The 21,373-nt window shown below is 46.7% G+C and overlaps 1 protein-coding gene and 2 pseudogenes across 1 annotated transcript; all 3 read right to left on the bottom strand.

Annotated features, from left to right (window-relative positions):
* Positions 1-7,798, bottom strand: part of LOC119297871 — a 9,826-nt pseudogene extending 2,028 nt beyond the window's left edge.
* A 1,532-nt stretch (positions 7,799-9,330) lies between these two features.
* On the bottom strand, positions 9,331-14,292 carry LOC119297870 (putative G-type lectin S-receptor-like serine/threonine-protein kinase At1g61610). Its single transcript, XM_037575485.1, has 7 exons — positions 13,164-14,292; positions 12,732-12,827; positions 10,617-10,804; positions 10,305-10,512; positions 9,989-10,226; positions 9,747-9,897; positions 9,331-9,633 (listed from the first exon to the last, which is right to left on the bottom strand). Exons 1-7 carry the CDS (start codon positions 14,290-14,292, stop codon positions 9,331-9,333), a joined length of 2,313 nt encoding a protein of 770 aa, XP_037431382.1.
* Positions 14,293-14,901: 609 nt separating this feature from the next.
* LOC119297868 lies at positions 14,902-20,717 on the bottom strand (annotated as a pseudogene).
* Positions 20,718-21,373: the final 656 nt, after the last annotated feature.

Below are 21,373 nucleotides of genomic sequence, written 5' to 3' on the forward strand. Positions count from 1 at the left end.
GGGAGGGGGGGGGGGTTGGCCTCTTATACGCAACTTTTACCTGTTGAGCAATTGCCCATGCTCTTGGCACCGTTGATCACTAAGGCAGAATTTTGTCTTTGCTTGACAGGTGACTATTGCACTCAAGGCCCCATCTGCCTTTGCGTTCGATGAGTAGTATCCCATCCTTACTCTTTTGGGAGGCCAAATCCCGTAGAGATTGTATACGACTGTCCCTTGGCTCAAATGTTTCATAAAAGGATAGAATCCAAGCTCTTTTGGAGTGGTGTATGGTTATCTTTTGACCACCAATATCTTTGATGTTCGTTTACTATTTCATGTATAAGCTCACAAAAAACAAGAGTAAACAACCCATGGGGCACTTTTTTCACAAGGAAAAAGAGAGATCTAACAATATGGCGACGGCTTGGCACATGAGATGTAAATCATCTAGCCTTCCCTCTTCACCCCTCATTAATCCCACCATGTGAGCACAGATATAATCAGAGACATATGTCCTTTAGTGCATAACGTATTGATCATCTATCGCTCTTGTTTCCTGTAGCCAGTCGAAGCCGAGTCTAGTTTCTCTAGCATGTGGACTCCAAGCAAGCTTAAACTCACCTAAGGGTTTATTTGCTCTAGCTTTTGTAGATTCAAGATTTCGAAGCCCAAGGATAATGTACAATAATACATACTCCCTCTATCCGGAAATACTTGTCATCAAAATGAATAAAATGGGATGTATCTAGATGTATTTTAGTTCTAAATACACCCATTTTTGTTCATTTTGATGACAAGTATTTTCGGACGGAGGGAGTACATTGTAAGATGATGTATTCAAATGTATTATCTAGCTAGGGAGAGGGGGTGAATTTACCTTTGAGTATTCTCCATGCGAAGCAAATGCTAAGTACCAAAACACCACTTCCTAGAACTGGCAACGCAATCCTCGCAATATTGCTCTTTGCCCTCATCCCTGTGTAGTACATACTTAGCATAAAAAAGACAAACCATGAAAGTGAAGTATTTGAGAGAACTAGTGCATGGATATATTTGGTACCATTTGCTCCATCCAAGCCTGCAAGTCGGAGATAGAGTGTATCACTGGCAACCGAAAGTGTCGTGCCAAACTTGCCAGTGTCAACCAACTCCCCCACCCATAGCAAGCACCTTGTCACGTCTCTCCCATACCTACTACTGCTCAGGTTGGCATATTTATATGCCACACAGGAGCAGTTGCGGCTGCACTCTAATTTACACTCCCCGAGTGTGCTTTTATTCCCTCCAACAACCATGAACCTATCTGGTGACTTCATCCCTGGCAAGGCTAGGAAGCTATCACTGCACCCACGCAATGGCTCCTTCCGTTGGCATCCCGCCAAGAACTTGCCACTATTCCACTCCTCTATGCTTACTGGCTCAAAGCCGTTGAGGCATTTACAACTCGGGATGGGCGCGGCCATCTCATCGCAGTAGCCATTTGGGCCGCAGTAGCCATAGTAGTAGCATTCGGTGGATGGCCACTTCCAGAGGACAACCCATGCCGATGACCTATTGTCAGCATCGCCAAGACAAGGACTGAACCACTGGTTCAGTCGAGACGAGTTATTGTCAATCAGCAGACTGTAGCGGATCCGGCAACAGAAGATGGCGCGATAGAATTCAATCAAGGAGATGGGCCGGCCCAGCGGCCCAAGCGAGCGACCAACCCACCACGTTGGCTCGACGACTACAGCCTGGCCCGTTAATCGAGCTAACGGTAACTGGTTTAAATAGAGATCGATCTCTTCCTGTAATAGTTGGCTAGGATTGGAATGACGGCTTCGGCCGATGTAATCGGATAGCTGTGAGGGTGGTTGGGTGGCCAGCTACCGAACTTTTCCCCAATTCGAATTTCGAATCCCTAAATTCCTTCCCGATCTAGTGAGTTGCTTACAGTTGGTATCAGATTCGGCGGTCCTGGAGCTTCCGCAGCATCGCCACGGGACGCGGTGGCGAGATCGGCGGCGATTGGAGGCGATGGACAAGCTGTCCGAGGATGGGCGCGGCGTCTACGCCCTGTTGCGGGCGGATTTCACCGCCGACTTGGACCAGCGCTTCAAGGAGCACGGCGACACCCTTCTCCAAGCTGTCGACAAGCTAATCCAGGCGAACACGAGGCGCTCGACGCTCTCCTGTCGGCGCGGGTGGACGGCGTACGGGACGAGTTCGCCCTCGAGATCGAGCAAGTCCCCGGCGAGCGACCGCGGGAACAAACCGGGCGCATCGAGATCACGTCGTCACGGATGGCTGGGAGTGGTCGCGGCGGCGCCTCCGACTCCCTTGGCATCGATCAGGTACACCAGGGGAAGGCACATAACACTTATGTCCCTCCTCCAGTCAGAGGTGCGCGTGATTCCACTTTCCGTGCTCGTTCTCCTTCCATCGGTGATGCGGGCTACCCGGATACTGCTGATGCGTTTTCGTTTGGTGTTCGCACGGATCTCCCTCGATTCAATGGTGCGAATCCGAGGTTGTGGCAGAACAGATGCGAAGACCAGTTCAAACTCTGGAATACTCCGCCGCACCGATGGATTTCGCTGGCGACGTCCCAATTTGAAGGAGCAGCGGCCCGGTGGTTGGAATCAGTCCAGCGCAAGTCGCCAAACATTTTATGGTCTGAATTCTGCTGCAATTTGCAGAGTCGCTTCGGCCGAAATCAACACCAGACACTGCTTCGCCAGCTCTTCCGTATAGCCCAAACCAGCACAATTGCAGATTATGTGGATAGATTCGCTGATTTATATGATCAGTTGTCCGCATATGAAGAAATCCCCAACACCTTGCACTACACTACCCGCTTCCTCGATGGACTCAAACCAGGGGTTCGCGTTGCAGTGGCGCTTCAGAAGCCTAAGCCTAAGGATCTAGATTCAGCATATGACTTGGCCTTGCTGCATGAGGAGCTCGGGGAAGGAGTAACCCATATCAACTCGCCAGCAGGCGTGCGATCAGGTCCATTTCCACTTCCTCTTCCCCCAAAACCCCGTGTCAGTGAAGATCGGCGACAGTCTGACACTCTGAAACCAACAACAACTGACGACAAGTTGTCTGCATTGCGCGCTTACCGCAAGTCCAAAGGGTTATGTTTCGTTTGTGGAGAAAAATGGTCCCGTGACCATGTGTGTAAATCAACAGTGCAGTTGCATTTTGTTCAAGAACTAATTGCTCATGTTCAGTCGATGGAGTCCACCCCGACAGATAGTTCAGAGTCAGAGACAGCTTCTGTTCACAATATGAGGTTGTCAGCTGCTGCAGTTGGGAAAGACCCCAATGCTCCGTCCTTACAGTTGGAAATTCAGTTGCAAGGGCACACTATGGTATTTTTAGTGGATTCAGGCAGTACTCACTCGTTCATCGACAGCTCTTTTGCTCCTGTGTTGGGGCATATTCAGGATACTACTCCAGTTTCTGTTACAGTGGCAGGAGGAGCATCATTGCAGTGTTCTCAGATGTTGAAACAATGCAAATGGAGTTGTTGTAGTGCTGAATTCTCATCTGATTTTCGGCTATTGCAGTTTTCCACTTATGATGGCATCTTGGGCCTTGATTGGTTGGCTCAACATAGCCCTATGCAAGTGGACTGGACTCCGAAGTGGATGTCAGTCCAGCAGTCTGGCGGAAAGTTACTTTGCAAGGCTTGTTGCCTGCTGACCTTGCACTTACAGTGATATCATTGTTCTTCGTTCGATGTTCTGCAACTTCTTTAGTTTGTCCCGAGATGCAAACAGTATTGGACAAGTTTCCTACAGTCTTTCAATCTCCCACTGGCCTCCCTCGTAGACGAATGCAAGACCATTACATTCCTCTGATCCCTGGGGCCCGACCAGTTTCTGTCAGGCCATACCGAATTGCTCCCCAGTTAAAAGATGAGTTAGAGAAGCAAATTGCAGAGCTCTTGTCGTTGGGAATGAGTCGACCCAGCAAAAGCCCTTTTTCCTCTCCTGTCCTCATGGTCAAGAAAAAAGAAGAAGGGGAATGGAGACTTGTTGTTGACTTCAGACATCTGAATGCTATAACCCTGAAGAGCAAATACCCAGTACCCATTATAGATGAGTTGTTGGATGAACTAGCTGGGGCACGTTGGTTTACCAAAAATGGACCTCAAAGCTGGATTTCACCAGATCAGGTTAGCTCCAGGGGAAGAGTACAAGACTGCATTCCAAACACACCATGGCCACTTTGAGTTCCTGGTAGTTGCCATGGGCTTAACTGGAGCTCCAGCAACATTTCAGAGCACTATAAACTTTGATCTGTCCCCCCTGCTCAGGAAGTGTGTGCTGTGTTTCTTTGATGACATACTAGTTTTCAGCAAAACATTTGAGGAACACTTGGAACATGTTACTCAGGTTCTGACAATTCTGCAAGAGAAGGAATGGAAAGTTAAGATGTCAAAGTGTGCATTTGCTCAACAGGAAATTGCTTACTTGGGACATGTCATTTCTGGTTAGGGTGTGTCTACAGATCCTGCCAAGGTAAAATCTGTCCAACAGTGGCCTACTCCAACTAATGTTAAGGAAGTCAGGGGTTTTCTTGGACTCAGTGGTTACTGCAGGAAATTCATTAAGCACTATAGGATTATTGCCAAACCTCTCACTGAACTTCTCAAGAAAGGGATGCCATTTGTATGGACCAGTGTTACTGAAGAGGCCTTTGTGGTGCTCAAACAAGCTCTAACATCTGCTCCAGTATTGGCTGTGCCAGATTTTTCCAAACCATTTACTGTGGAGACTGATGCATGTGAATATGGCATTGGAGTTGTCCTCATGCAACAGGGTCACCCATTGGCATTTGTTAGCAAGGCCTTGGGACCCAAGAACAGAGGTTTGTCAGTCTATGAGAAAGAATACCTGGCTATTCTGTTGGCTGTAGATCAATGGAGGTCATACTTGCAGATGCAACAGTTTATTATCAAGATTGACCACAAGAGTTTGGCACACCTGCAGGATCAGAGATTGCATACCCCTTGGCAACAGAAATGTTTAACTAAGTTACTGGGCTTAAATTACACAATTCAGTACAAACAAGGGAACACCAATGCTACTGCTGATGCACTTTCCAGGAGACCTCTTGATGGAACAGTTCTTTTCCAGATTTCTTGTGCACAACCTACATGGTTGCTGGAAATTGTTCAGAGCTACAATGGTGACCCTAAAACACAAGATATTTTACAACAACTGGCCATAGATCCTGCATCTAAACCACAGTTCTCTCTGCACCAAGGTCTCCTTCGCTACAAGAACAGTATATGGGTTGGGCCTGATGCAGATCTACACCTCAAAAATTTTACAGCCTTTCATGCTAGTCCAGTTGGGGGTCATTCTGGCTTTCCAGTCACATACAAAAGAATAATCTCCCTCTTCAGGTGGCAAGGAATGAAAACCTTCATCAAAACTCAAGTCCAATCCTGCTTGGTGTGTCAGCAAGCTAAACCAGAAAGAGTTCAGTACCCTGGATTGCTATATCCTCTGCCAGTACCTTCCAAAGCTTGGGACACCGTGTCTATGGATTTTATCTCAGGTCTTCCTACATCCTTCCAGTACAACTGCATACTTGTGGTGATTGACAAGTTCTCTTAATATGGCCATTTCGTTCCTCTCTCACACCCCTTCAATGCTTAGAAAGTGGCTGAAGCTTTTCTAGACAATGTGTACAAGTTGCATGGTATGCCCAGGATTATCATCTGTGACAGAGACCCTGTTTTCACTAGCACATTCTGGCAACTGCTTATTTCCAAAACTGGAGCAGAGCTGAACATGAGTACAACATATCACTCAGAGACTGACGGCCAAACTGAAAGAGTAAATCAGCAAATTGAGTGTTTCTTGCGGTGTTTCATCAGTGCCCATCCTACTAAATGGAGCAAATGGTTGTCGCTTTATGAATTCTGGTACAATACCAACTGGCATTCGGCACTGAACAAAACGCCTTTTGAAATCATTTATGGGCAGACTCCACGGTTCTTTGGAATATCTGCTTCTGATACAATTGCTCCCGTCGATGTCCAATCGTGGTTGGACTCCCGACAGTTGATGATCGCATCGGTAAAACAGCACTTGTTGCCTGTTCAGCAGAGAATGAAGCATCAAGCAGACAAGAAACGGACCGAACGAGTTTTTGCTGCCAACGATCTCGTGTTCCTCAAACTGCAACCATACGTGCAATCATCAGTTGTCAGAAGAGCCAACCACAAGCTTTCATTCAAGTACTTTGGTCCTTACAAGATACTCGACAAAATTGGAGAAGTGGCATACCGACTGGAGTTGCCTCCTGATAGTCGCATCCACCCAGTGTTTCATGTGTCTCAGCTCAAGAAGTTCATTCCGCCAACGACTCGGGTGCAAACACAGTTACCCTCTCCTACAGCCAGTCTGCAAGTGCATGTTCAGGTTCTAGATCGTCGCGTTCGTCAGTCGGGCCGCAAGACAGTGATGCAAGGTTTAATTCTCTGGAGTTGCGGTACACCAGCCACTGCTACTTGGGAGGATCTGGATTCGTTGAAGCAAGAGTTTCCCCGAGCTCCGGCTTGGGGACAAGCCGGTTCACAAGGAGAGGGGGATGTCAGCATCGCCAAGACAAGGACTGAACCACTGGTTCAGTCGAGACGAGTTATTGCCAATCAGCAGACTGTAGCAGATCCGGCAACAAAAGATGCCGCGATAGAATTCAATCAAGGAGATGGGTTGGCCCAGCGGCCCAAGCGAGCGACCAACCCACCGCGTTGGCTCGACGACTACAGCCTGGCCCGTTAATCGAGCTAACGGCAACTGGTTTAAATAGAGATCGATCTCTTCCTGTAATAGTTGGCTAGGATTGGAATGACGGCTTCGGCCGGTGTAATCGGATAGCTGTGAGGGTGGTTGGGTGGCCAGCTACCGAACTTTTCCCCAATTCGAATTTTGAATCCCTAAATTCCTTCCCGATCTAGTGAGTTGCTTACACCTATTGTTCCAGCTCTGGAGCTGATACTGGCCAGAGTATGTTAGCATATACCTAGTGTGTGGGCCGCCATCAGAGACAAGGTAGGTGAAGTAGATCTCCTCGTTGTTGTCTACTACAGTCGGGTAGGTGATGATATCTGTGCTGGTATTCGCCTGTTGGTATAGATGTTCGCACCTCACTTGGTACCCAATCCATGGAGGGATACGGACCACCGGGCATGCTCCATCCGAGAGGAATACCTGGAGGGAATGTGTTCGTTTCACCGCCGAAGGAGAATCGGCCCGGTGAGGGGTCATCGGTGGCCTTCCGAGACACAAGTCGCTGGTAGTCGCCAGGATTGTACCTGATCCGAACCTTCATGCCCGAGAGGAGCGTGTCGGTGAGGTCGCCAAAGCTCTGCCCCAGTGTGGTGCCATTCGACGACCGAATGACGAGGTTGCCGGTGTTCATAAGCACCGCGACCGGGAGACGAGCTCGGGCCAGCTCCATAATCGTTTCTCGTCATCCAAAGGACACGGCCGCCACCATGAGACAAAATAAGACTGGATGTGTTGGTGAGTGAGAGCATTGGTATTGTGCTGTTGGTGTCCGGGATTTCTCGGTTGGCAACCCACACCACAGTGTGCTCGGGAATATCGTTGTACCATAAGCCAAGCTACAACTTGGCTGGAGTTGGAAGGGGCGAAGAAGCCTAAGGCAAAGCCATCATCGTCAGAGACGATGGTCTTGCCGGGAGAGACCGGCTCGCCAGAAACAAGCTGGTCTTCCAACGCAGACAACGGCAGGATCAGAAGATCAGCACCGCCGTGCAGCAGGTGAGAGCTGACCGATCCATCGACTGAGCAGTCTTTTCCGCAAAAAAAGAAAAGAAAAAAAAGACTGAGCGGTCTGAAAAATCTAGTGCAGTAACCACATAGGCAGACTATTTAAGCGCTAAGGGGGCAAGTACTTGCATGGAACCTTGGTTTACACGCAAAAAATGCTTTGACGAGCGCAGCATCCTGGTATGTTCTACGGAGTATCGTTGAAGAAGATAACTGAATAATGCAGGTTCTTGGAATGGAAGTCTACCACGTACGTGGAGTGTGTTGACATTTCGGCTGTCTAAGTGGTAGTGGAGTTGGGAGTCTACCGTCACCGAGAGTCTGAGACTAGTGACTGAAATATTAAGATGTATGATTGGAGAACAGTCGCAGGGCAAATCCATGTCCGGTGGCCATCTGGACGCAGCGCTGTAGTTTGGGATCTCTATTCCTGCCAAGTACTGTAATTTACATCATAAATAGTTAGAAAAGAAATGTTTGCAGCGTATACGGATAATGGAGCTGCAAATGGACTGCATCATAAAAGTTTGAAATTAGATGACTTCTAGAAAGCATACGGTCAAGCTTTTATAGTTCTGACTACTGACAAATACAATGATAATTCAGATTGTTGTAGACCAAAGTAGTACTATTAGATTTTTCATGAAAATACTTTCACTACATAAAAAACAATCATGATTTCTAATAACACATGCGTAAAATAGGATTAGAGATGCCAACCATCTCAAGTCGACCAGTCACTACCGGAATTTGCCCAAATCCCGACGGCCTATATTATGCCGACGGCACCTATGGAGGTGCCCCGACGGCCTAGGGCAAGCCGCCAGCATAGAAAAGCCGTTGGCATGCCTCAACATATGCCGATGGAGGCTGTCGGCATCGCTGGGCCGTCGGCATTACTGGCGCTGTGCCTACAGTGTCCATCGGCATTACTGGCGCCGAGTCCAAGTTGGTTTTTCTACTCTTCACCACAAGTGATAATTCTACTGTAGTCACTCTCGTAAGGCACAGCCCAATAGCACTAGCTTCTTTTCTTCATTATCTGTTTCTATTTCTTTTATCCCTTTTTTTATTGTTCTGTCTTCTTTTCCTTTTTATTCCATTTTTGTTTCCTTTCTTATTTCTCTTCTTATTATTTATAGTTATTCTTCATCTTAGAACCAGAGTTGCAATGATTACGTGCTCTCCAGTCTTCTAATTAGGCAATGTGCTTGGCTTGACTCTTAACGGTTAATGTCACACGCACATTTTATCTGCATGATTCTATAATTAGGTAAATATATATTTTCATTCTGAGAACGGGAAAACAGCATCACCACTAAATCAATTCGTCCAGAACTTTTGCTCTCTATATGTCGGTTAAATATCATGACGACTAGTACTTCCCTTTGGCAAACTACGGCTGCTAATAACACTGAAAGAGAAGGATAAAAGAAATCATTAGTACATAAAGACCCCAAACCAAATGATGCATGACCATTTTGTTTCTTCACCTGGCAATATAATAGTTTTCCAGTACATATAATATTAAATCAAAATTACTTCACCGCCCTTGTATCTCTGAAAGAGTAAAACTATTCACAGAGTTTTGAATATCGACCCTGATTTGCTCTATTTCCGCGCTTCGTCGTGCAAAGTAGGCAGGGATGTTGGGGGTTGGAAGTGTTGTGCTTCCATTCTCCAAGGCAAACACAACATTTGACATGAGTGGCCTGTCATCTGGGTTTTCTTGGACACACATGAGTCCCACATGGATGCAGAGCAAAACTTCATCTGGTGAATAGTTATCCAGCAGAGTCGAGTCTGCCAATTCCTCTGTCTTCCCTTCCTTCCACATATTCCATGCCTACAACAATAAAAATAACACATCGATTTTTATTTAGTTTGGTGAATCAAAAAATTCAATACTATTGATATAATTACAAATTTAAACTAGAGAGTAATCTTGTCTATACTCACATAAACTGTTAGACTAGGGAAACTCATCGTGTGACCATTAGAGTTTCTCCTTATACCGGTTACAACTTCTAGTAGTAACACGCCGAAGCTATAGACATCAGACTTCATAGAGATAATGCCTTCCAGTGCATACTCAGGGGCCATGTAGCCACTGATTGAGCGTTTCAAGCAAAAGAGTTAGCAAATGGGAGATGAATTTGGTCACAAGGTAACATGAAATGACGTTATACAAAGTTACTCACTATGTTCCGACAACATGTTGGGTGTTTGCATTTTGTTGGTTATCACCAAAGAGCCTCGCCATACCAAAATCTGCTATCTTAGGTTTCAGATCTGCATCTAGCAAAACATTTCCAGCCTTGAGATCCCTGTGAATTATGGTTAACCTGGAATCTTCATGAACATAGAGAAGACCCCTTGCAACCCCTTTGATTATACTAAACCGTGTTCGCCAGTTCAACAACAATTTTTTGGACTCATCTGTAGAAATAATAAATGCTAGATAGGATTATTTTCATTTGTCTTATGAAATCATAGTTTTTCTAATCGTATATATACCGAAGAGGTTGGCATCTAAGCTTCCGTTAGGAAGATATTCATATATTAGGATCTTTTCATTTCCCTCGCCACAACATCCGAGAAGGCGAACCAAGTTTCTATGTTGCAATTTGGCAATTAAAATTACTTCGTTCTTGAATTCGTGTGTTCCTTGATGAGAATCTTTGCTTAGCCTCTTGACTGCAACTTCTTGACCACCTAAAATTCCCTAGAAAAATATAATGGAAGTCATACAATAAACTTTGACATATGAACATATCAAATCTTCTAATATAGAACGAATAACAAGAAATTGTATATTGATCAAGTTACCTTATAAACTTTCCCGAAGCCTCCCTTTCCAATAATACATGTTTCAGAGAAATCATGAGTTGCAAGGGCAATTTCTTCTAATCTTACAAAAGGAATTTCTTGATCATGATATTCTTCCCCAAGTTCGTCAGAGGTACTCATACCATTCAATCTTATATTCTTGTGCTTTCTCCTTATTATTTTATTTCCTGCTCCCACAATGTAATAGTCATTTCCCCTCCAACAGCATAATATTATAAACATAAGAAATAAATTTTACCATTTGAACCACTGATGTTCATTACTCTTCCCCTTGTCATCCTCACAAAACAAGACAAAATAAACCACAAGGCATGTCTACCACCATAGAGTGGCTGACCTGATAAAATGGATATCGCTCAAATTCCGCTTATTGGAACAACGCTCTTAAGCCCATTCTTCCCCTACTACATATCCCACGAAAATCATACAAACAAACCCTCGAGTCCATTTTGCATAGTGTCCACACATTTCTGTTGTTTCCTAGACCCCTTCAACATCGAGTATTTTCTAGAACATTGATTGGATTGAGCATGGGAAGTAGCAACCACAAAAATCAATCCACACATAGAAACTCTAACATCTGGACTCTACTTTCTAGTAGATTGTCTATTATCATTACATCGCTCTCTTGGTGGCCAAACCTAAAACCACCTAAAGATTATTTGTTGTAATTATACTTATTCAAGAGGTTTAGAAGATTTTTGAAGCTGATCGTGGTATATTACGCTAGCTTTTTTTTAAGGGCGGTATATTATGCTAGCTTGTACATGTCGAACTCCATGTTCAGGTTTTTTATAATCTAACTCGATGTTCAGGTACCACTGGTGGAGCTTCCGCAAGGCCTAGTGGGCCGTGGCCCGCCCAGGTCTGGAGCAAAATAAAAAGAGTAAAATGCACCATAGATCCCATAACTATTCGAGGTGTGTCACTTTAGTCCTATAACTATCAAAGTGGAAATTTGGGTCCCAAAACTATTTCGAGTCAAGTTCACTGCAGGTCCTATGGTTGCCCAAACAGTGATTGTTGGCTGACGTGTCACTTGGACCAGTGCCATAACGATCCAGGGCGCGTGGTGGAAGATTTCCCGCCATTGGTGGTTGATACATTTTGCAATTTGGTCCATTAAACAGTTTGCTCTCTCCAGCCGCAGCCCTCCTCCCTGCAATCTCATCTCTCTTTCATCAGTTCTACCTTGTCTGGAACAAGCTCGACGGCAGCAGGAACAAGCCGTCATGGAAAAATAGTGCAGCCACCGGGCACTGGCCATAGGACCTGCAGTGAATGACTCGAAATAGTTTTGGGACCCAAATCTGCACTTTGAAAGTTATAGGATTAAAGTGACACACCTCAGATAGTTATAGGACATATTATGCATTTTACTCGAATAAAAATTTATATGAAGACCAGCCCACGACAACGGATATACGAATACAGAAATACGACATGCATCCGGCATCATCCCTAAAAAAACGCAGCCGGCATCAGCCTCGCATATCGGTTGCCCCTCGGGAAAAAAAGGCATGCAGCGGAGGTGCTCAAGTGCAGCCACCGGGCACTGGCCGCCGCGTCATAGTGCAGCCGCCGGCCTCACATCAGTGCCTCCCACGTCCACTCCAGACGGCCCATCGGCGACCGGCACACAACTTCCAGCCTGTCCAGGCGGCCACGCACTGGCGACGGCGGCGAGGCGGCTGCCCAGCTGGCCAAACTCTTTCTATGAAGTCATGGGAATCCTTGCAAGCTTCGCAGGTAAATCGATTTGAATCGTTACTAATTTTATTCCCCTAAATTCCACCTAGGTCGTCATTCATTAAATAATCCCCCAAATCCCCAATTGGCTAAATGTGCAAGGCATTGTTGTTTTGTTTCAAAAGCGTAAATGATCGGAAAGCTGATTTGTACTCCCTCCGTCACATAATATAAGATCATTCTTCCAACTAACATAGATTGAAAAACGATCTTATTTTATGGGATGAAGGGTCGGAGGGAGTAGTCTGTAACTCCATGCGACTTGCCTGAATCGGGTTGTTAATTGGAAATTCTTTTAAGTTGATCAAATGCATCTTTTTTCGTAAGGATGCCAAGTGAACATACCTTTTAATTTTAACCATGCCAGGAAGATGAGTACGAGAACACTGCTGCCTAAAACTGGCAGTACAATTCTCACTGCATTGCCCTTTATCCTTTTACCTATGTATGTAATACATAAGAAACATATAAAGACAGATCTAGAAATATGTTGACAAAACCAGTAATAGAAAGAGGAAACCATTAGGAGAAATACAGAAATGAAAAACCCAATAGGAAAAAGAGGGAGAAATTAGTATTTGGTACCAGCAGTTACGTCCATGCCTGCAAGCCGGAGATAGAGCGTCTCTCCACCGAGCTCTGTGCCTAACTTCCCAGTGTCAATCAACTCCCCTGCCCACATCAAGCACCTTGCCACGTCTCCCCACACAGGAGCAGTTGCGTACCCCACACAGGAGCAGTTGCGGTTGCACTCAGCTGCGCACTCCTCGGACGTACTCCTACTACCGCCGATGCGCGCAAACCCGTCTGGTGACTTCATCCCTGGCAAGGCCAAGAAGCCGTCACCGCACCCACCCAATGGCCGTTTCCGCCGGCACCCTGACAAGAACCTGCCGCTGGTCCACTCCTCCATGTTTGCCGGCTCAAAACCATCTAGGCACTTGCACGTTGGGACTGGTGCTGTTGTCTCGTCGCAATAGCCATATGGGCCACAGTAGCCGTAGCTGCTACATTCGGCGGACGGCCACTGCCCAAGGACCTCCCACGTCAACGACCTATTGCTCCAACTGTGGTGTTGATAATGGCCGGAGTGAGTTAGCACAAACCTGGTGCGTGGGGCACCGTCGGAGAGGCTGTAGGTCATGTAGATTTCCTTTTCGCTGTCGACGACGGCCAGGTAGACGATGACTTCTGTGCTGGTGTTCGCCTGCTGGTACCGCTGCTCGGTCTTCACAAGGTAGCCCGTCCACGGGGCGCTGCGGGCCACCGGTCGCGCCCCGTCCCAAAGGAAGAACTGGAGCAAAGTGTTTGTGTCACCACCGTAGGAGAAATGTCCTGGTGAGGGGTCGTCGGAGCCCTTCCAAGACACCAGGCGCTCTTCTTCGCCATGTATCACATATCTAAACCGGATCTTCATCCCTGAAAGGAGCGTGTCTGTCAGGTGTTTGAAGCTCTGCCACAGCATGGTGCCGTTTGGCGAGCGAATAACGAAGTTGCCGTTATTCAAAAGCACCGCCGTCGAGGTAGACGAGGCCGGGGTAGTGGCCACCTGGGTAGTCCAGATGACACGGCCGCCACCATCACCATCAGAGAGAATGAGATTGGAGGTGTTGGTGAGCGAGAGCATCGGTGAAGAGGAAGTGTTCTTAATGAGCTGGGTTTCTCGGTTGGCGACCCACACCACAGTGAGCTCGGGAATGCCATTGTACCATATGCCAAGGTACAGCTTGGCCGGAGTGGAGTTGGAAGGGGCGAAGAACCCCAAAGCAAAGGCACCACCATCGAAGACGATGATGGCGTCCGACAAGAGCGGCTTGCCGAGGACAAGCTGGTCGTCGGATGCACTCAACGGCAGGAAGAGAAGGATCATGACCGTGGTGCAGCAGGTGAGAGCCGGCCAATCCATCGTGCTCTCAGGGGCCAAAATCCTGGTAGTAGGATCTAACTAGCTATGCTAAGTTTGTAGCAAACAGAGCTTTGACGGACGCAAGCATATGATTGAACAATGCTAGCAGTAGGTTGGCTTTGGAGTTGACATTTCAGCTGTCCATGTCCGAGTTGGGATGCCACAGTCACTACTGACTAGGCAGACTAGTGACTGAAACATTATGCTACACACGGACTAGTGAGTAAAACGTTAAACTAGTCAGGCCTGTACACAAATGTACGAGCACGCTAGTCATACCTTACCAAGTTGATCACATGAATAGTTTTAAAAATATGAGCAGAAAAACTTAGCAGCATAGATTGATGGAGCTAGAATTGAAACGTACTCTTCATGGAGGCTAATTCGTCGGCCTAATTTAGCATGGAAGTCTGGATATTGCATACCGCTAAAAGTCTAGTACTTACGTACACAGATGATGCACCCTAATTTTGTCCGGCCGTCCTGCTATTGTTTTACAGGTACACACAGAACGAATGTAAGAACGGCAAATAAGAACACCACAACCCAATCACTTGTGGCCAGGTCACCTCCATAGTGTTTGATACAAAATAACAAACAATTGTTACTTCATCGCCCCTCTATCTCAGAAAGAGTAAGACTGTTTGCGGAAGTCTGCATATTATTTCCCATTTGATCCATTTCAGCTATTCGTCGTGCAAAGTAGGCGGGCCGGCTTGGAGCTGCAAGTGTGGTGCTTCCATTCTCTAGGACGAACACAATAGATGACATGAGCGGTCTATCATCTGGGTTCTCCTGGACACACAAGAGTGCTACCTGGACGCAAAGCAAAACTTCGTCTGGTGAAGTATCTATGATACATGAGTCTGGCAGTTCATCGGTCTTCTCTTCCTTCCACATATGCCATGACTAAAACAACCAAGAACATCATGTCAGTATTCATTTGGAACTTGATCCAGTTTTAGAAATCAAACCGCAAAAGTCTTGTGTGTACTCACATATATTATGAGGCTAGGGAATCCCATGGTTTGACTATTGGAGTTTCTCTTAATACCAGTTACAACCTCAAGTAGCAGCACACCAAAACTGTAGACGTCAGACTTGGTAGAGAATACGCCTTCCATTGCATACTCAGGAGCCATGTACCCACTATTTGATTAATTCAATTGTAAGAGTTATCTAATGGGAATTGAAATTATTAAGATGTTAATATGAGTTTTTTTCAATGTATACTCACTATGTTCCAACTACACGTTGGGTATTTGCATTTTGCTGGTTGTCACCAAAGATTCTGGCCATACCAAAATCCGCTATCTTGGGTTTCATATCTTCATCCAACAAAACATTTCCAGCTTTGAGGTCTCTATGAATTATGGTGAACCTTGAGTCTTCATGAAGATATAGAAGCCCCCTGGCAACCCCTTTGATTATACTAAACCGTGTTATCCAATCCAGTGATTGTTTTCTTGAGTCGTCTAAAAGGAAACAGATGTAAGTAATAAATGTTTTTGAATTATCTTAGGAAATCATGGTTTGTTATATTAGAATACGTACCAAAGAGGTTAGCATCTAAGCTCTTGTTAGGAAGATACTCATATATCAAGAGCTTTTCATCTCCCTCACTACAACATCCAAGAAGTCGAACCAAGTTTCTATGTTGCAATTTTGCAATTAGAATCACTTCATTCCTGAATTCTTTTGTTCCTTGTTGAGAATCTCTACTGAGCCTCTTTACTGCGACTTCTTGACCACCTAACAGTCCCTAGAGAAATATAGATTTGAGATCTACATACGAGAATATCACTTACAAAATCTGGAAGCAATAGCAAGAGCTGCATATTAAACAAGCTACCTTGTATACTTTTCCAAAGCCTCCTTGTCCAATCATGCATCCTTCCGAAAAATTTTGGGTAGCGAGGACAATTTCTTCTAATTTCACGAATGCCAATGCTTGATCATGAGAAGTGTTTTCGTTCCCAAATTCATCGAAGGTACTTATACCATCCAATCTTAGATTCTTGTGCTTTCTCCATCTTCTGTTCTTGCCTGCACCTACACAATGGTATAGTCATTTCCCCTCTATAAGATGCGTACCATTGGCACAAGAAAGAAAATGTTGTATTTGATCCCGGGAATTGTTGATTTCATTGTTATTCCCTTCATGAACTTGCATAACAAGAGGAAATAACAGACGTGGCAAGTGCCACCATGTCAAAATCGTGGGACGGACAATATGGCTGTCACCTGACATAGTGCACGCACAACCCTCGAGTCTATAACACCAGAACTTGACCTCTCTTTGTTTTTTCAAACCCCATCGACATATAATATGAAGCATGAGCATGAAACGAAAATACACTATGGGTCATGGTGCCAGGCGAGGTCCATATCTTCACTGTTCAATCCTCTAAGATTCGTGTTTTGTTCACCCTCGTGCTCATGTGCTGCTCCATGCACGTGCACAATAGTTCATCGGTTCCTCCATGGTATCTGAGATCCAATCATAATTAGGATCATCAGATTGTTGTTTGGGCGGGGGACATGTCAATTTTGTTGGGCATTTCATATTTATTTATGGTATGTGTATCATCGAATAGGGCCAATGCTGAACAGAACAGCCTTCATTGCTCTCCTGGCAGCAAAATCATGCTAGCAGATTAGTGCCTCTGATGAATCAGTAATAGGGCCAAACGTGTGGCCATGTAATCGTCTTACCAAGCAATGACTAAACAACGCTCCCAGTTTCTAAATTCCAGCTCTGTTCGCTCTGAAATCCTGCTACAGTACTAGATATATTTGTCCCAGATGGTTAGTCCCTCCATTTAGGGCTCTTGTAATTCACAAGTCTTCATGTTCATGTTAATGGCCGGTAATAATAGCCACTCAATTAGCTAAGTATGCATCTCGTACTGGTATTTTAGGAGTAAATAACTTTCCAATGTAAAATCGTGGCGGTCAGCACCCACAATCAGTAATCGTTCCGTGATTTAAACTCGCCTCTCGATGAATTGCACTTAATGTCATCTGCATTTATTGGGTCTGACATGAGCCATATCCTATGAGTATTCGTTGAATTCCCACTACTTTATCTCTAACGTATTCTATTAATGTCTATAATAAGCATCAATCTAAATGCATGTGCGGAGGGACTCGATTTCATCCTCGCTTGTCGCCGTGTCCCAAAAATCTGCACCGGAGCATGGAACCACTACGATCGACATGTAGAGAATCTACAACCATATGTGCATGTGGACTCCATCTTAGTTGATAGTTTTTTTTTTAAAAAGGAGTATGCACCCTCGGCCTCTGCATTTGGACGATGCATACGGCCACTTTATTAATTATTAAGCACAAAAGACCTTACAAAGAAGTACATCAGTAAGCCTGAAGTCACCATCTAGGCAACATCTATCGCTTCTCCTACCCCCTTGATGCAGTGGTGCAGAATGTCCGAGCCTAATACCAAACAGACATCGCACCAAATCCTAACATCTAATGCCGGATGCCCCATCCTAGCCACATACCGGGACTGGGTCACACGCTGGTCCGGCGCACTCACCGAGGCTGCCGCCGCCTTCTTCCACCGATCCATCTCCAGAGCAGGTACTGACGCACAGACCTTGCCAGGTCTGCCGTCGACCCCACCATGGCGCCAGACAGCTCGACCACCCTGCGCTCGTCCATCCAGCCACATCCGTCGTCGATATGCGGTTGCACCATGCCGCCACCACTCGTCGTCAATGACGCGGTAGATACAACGCCGCACCACCTGGCAACCTCCACACCATCGCCACCGCTGGAGCTACTCGGAGCCTACCATCCACAACATCTCTCCCCCGAACAGCAGTTCCTCCCAAGACGGTGCCTCCATGGAGGATACGACGCGCAGGACGCCGCCACCGCCCAATCCAGACTGAATTTTGGACTTTCGTCCGGGAGCGGTTCGGGGGTGGATAGGGGGGACCTCGGCTTCGCCTCCAGGAAGGGTAACAGCGTCAAGTGACGTCGCCAATGCCGGGCCGAACACGCCGACCAAAGTTTCCTCCGGTCCCCATGCTATGCCACCAAACCTCCGTGTACTCCGGATCCGGCAAGCCACGATCCGAAACCCGCGAAGATGAAAGAGCCATGGGGCTCAACCCACCAGAAAGGAGGATCGAGAAGAACTCCTTGTAGATCTCCAGACGCCGAATCCAATGATCTGATGTGGCCAGCGACGATCATCACCACCCCGCGGCGGCCGACGGAGTCCGAAGAAAGGATCCAGATGGATCCGATCTGGATCCGGTGGCACCCGCGATCACCGGTCAGGCAAACGCAGCCACCACCTCACGACACACAGGTCGCCACCGCCGCGCCACGCACGACGCCGATGGGAGACCCGCCCGCCGCGCCGCCGGACCCCACGTTCACCTGGCGTTCCTCTGAATCCCGCTGTCCCGCGCCAGCCAAGACGGAGAGGATGGGGAGAAGCCCCGCCGCCGCCCAGCCGGCCAGGCTTCGCCCGGTGGCGCTATGGACGGCGTCGAGGAGGGGGAGAGGAGGAGGAGACTCGAGGGGCGGCGGCTAGGGTTTTCCCCCGGGTCGCCCGCGGGGGCGACATGAGGGGCGAGGCAGGGCTAGCCCATCTTAGTTGATATAGTAGATTGCACGTTAATGTTACATCCCATGAAGTATAAACCGCACATTAAACCACGTCAAAATTATTTTCTCTAGTTTTACATATTCAAGGGGCTTACATGTTTTTTGAAACTAAAGTATATTGTGGTACTAGAGGACAAATTCTAAGTTTATGTATTCAAATCAGCATTCTGGTCGTCAGACACAACTTTCTTGTAAGGAGATTCAACTAAACATACCTTTGCATTTTAACCATGCAAGAGAGATGCATATGAGTACGAGAACACCACTGCCTAAAAACGACAGCACAATCCTGACCGCATTAATCTTTCTATGTTTACCTGCGTCATACAAAAATATATCATAAAATATGAATGACTGATAAAAGTACAAGTTTTTTATTAGCAAAGACAAAACCAATTGTAGAAATGACAAAACCAGTAGTAGAAAGCCAGAAAAATTGAAAGTTGCTACCACCTGCCGCATCCATGCCTGCAAGTCGGAGATAGAGTGTCTCGCCGCCTATGCCTACCTTTCCGGTGTCAACCCCCGGACCATACCATGCATGCCGTTATGTCTCCTCCAGACCTGCCGCTACTCACGTTGCGGTACACGTACCCCACACAGGAGCAATTGTGGTTGCACTCAGCCGCACACTCCTCGAACGTACTTGTGCCCCCTCCAATAAGTGCTAGCTTGTCTGGTGACTTCATGGCCGGCAAGGCCAAGAAGTTACCATCACACCCGTGCAGCTGCTCCTTCCGCTGGCATCCTGCCAAGAACCTGCCGCTAGTCCACTCCTCTTTGTTTGTTGGCTCGAAGCCATCAAGACACTTGCACATTGGGACTGGTGCCGCCGTCTCATCGCAGTAGCCATACGGGCCACAGTAACCATAGAGGTTGCATTCAACAGCTGGCCACTTCATAAGGACAACCCACGCCGACAAGTTGCTACTCCAGCTCTTGAGGTAATACTCACCTGAGTAGGTCAGCACTGACCTTGTGAGTGGGGTGCCCTCAGAGAGGCTATATGTGCCATAGATCTCATCACCGTTGTCGACCACGGCGATGTACATGATAAGATCACTAAAACTCATTGTCCCTGCTAGCTGTTTTTGGCTGACGCTAGTCACTTGGATCCCCGTCCAGGGATTGCCACGGGTCACCAAGCTCTCCCCGTCCCACAGGAATACTTGGAGGGGTGTGTCTGGGTCGCCACCGTAGGAGAAGCGCCCTGGAGAGGGATCGTTGGGGCCCTTCCAGGAAACCAGACGATCCCCAGTACCGTTTGTGCTGTATTTGATCCGCATCTTCATCCCCGGAAGGAGCGTGTCTGTGCGGTGGTCGAAGCTCTGCCACACTGTGGTGCCGTTTGACAAGCGAATGATGAGGTTGCCGGTGTTCAGAAGCACCGCCGTCGGGGTAGATGAGCCCGGGGAAATAGTTATCACGTTGGCCGTCGTCCAAAGGATACGGCCACTATTGTTAGCTTCGGAGATAATGAGATTGGAGGTGTTGGTGAGGGAGAGCATGGGTGCAAAGGAAGTGATGTTGGTGACTGGGGTTTCACGGTTCGCAACCCACACAACTGTGAACTCAGAGATGTTGTTGTACCATATACCAAGGTACAGCTTGGCTGGAGTGGAGTTGGAGGGGTTGAAGAAGCCCAAGGAGAACGTGCCACCATCGGAGATGATGGTGTTGCCGGGATACAGCGACTTGCCAGGGACAAGCCGGTCGTCCGAGCCGCACAACGGCAGGAATAAAATGATCAGGGCCACGGTGCAGAGAGCCCGAGAATCCATCAATCGACAATGCAAAAATCTTCGTTACTAAGCAGTAACTAGCTGTAGGCTATATATAGTTGCTGCCAAATGGAGATAGCACTTGCATCGAACCTTGGTCTACAAGTAAATATGTTTTCACGAACACAGGAAAGCAGCTTCCACGAAAGTTCTATCGCAGAAGCAAACGATTGAATAATGGAAAGTTGAGGGATTCAAGAGTTGGTTTCTAAGTCTGAGTGCGTAGTTTATAATTCAGCTGTCCACACTGAAATTTGGATGCCACCATCACTGCTGACTAGATAGCCATGTTTTTTCTACTTTTTCTACATTATGTTTTTGAAATGACTAAAAGACGCACACATAATACTTACGTAGTCGCAGACACATACTTAAGAGAAGAGTCATGTAGTTTCAAAATTAACAAAGTTACAATATGGATGTATTGCTAGCAACAAGGAAATCACCCACCACGAAAAGAAAAATTTGCATTAGTTAGTCATACAGATCGAGTCAAACATAACGTTCGATCAGTCTCGGTGGTGGCTGAAAAATACAATTCACCTCCTAACCTTCTAACCAATGATTGATTTTTGACTAGTAGCTATTGACCGAGACATTGAGCTATACTGACCCGGCCACGATCATATATGGTCCAGCTCCGACGCGGCTATTGG

This window comes from Triticum dicoccoides, chromosome 5A (assembly GCF_002162155.2).
Source record: "Triticum dicoccoides isolate Atlit2015 ecotype Zavitan chromosome 5A, WEW_v2.0, whole genome shotgun sequence".
In the NCBI taxonomy this organism is placed as follows: Eukaryota; Viridiplantae; Streptophyta; class Magnoliopsida; order Poales; family Poaceae; genus Triticum; species Triticum dicoccoides.

Coding starts and splice junctions, on each gene's coding strand:
- LOC119297870 (XM_037575485.1), bottom strand. CDS start 14,292: ATGGATTGGCCGGCTCTCACCTGCTGCACCACGGTCATGATCCTTCTC. Junction 10,227..10,304: donor CTTAGATGCCAACCTCTTCG/GTATATATACGA, acceptor TTATTTCTACAG/ATGAGTCCAAAAAATTGTTG. Junction 9,634..9,746: donor TCCCTAGTCTAACAGTTTAT/GTGAGTATAGAC, acceptor TTATTGTTGTAG/GCATGGAATATGTGGAAGGA.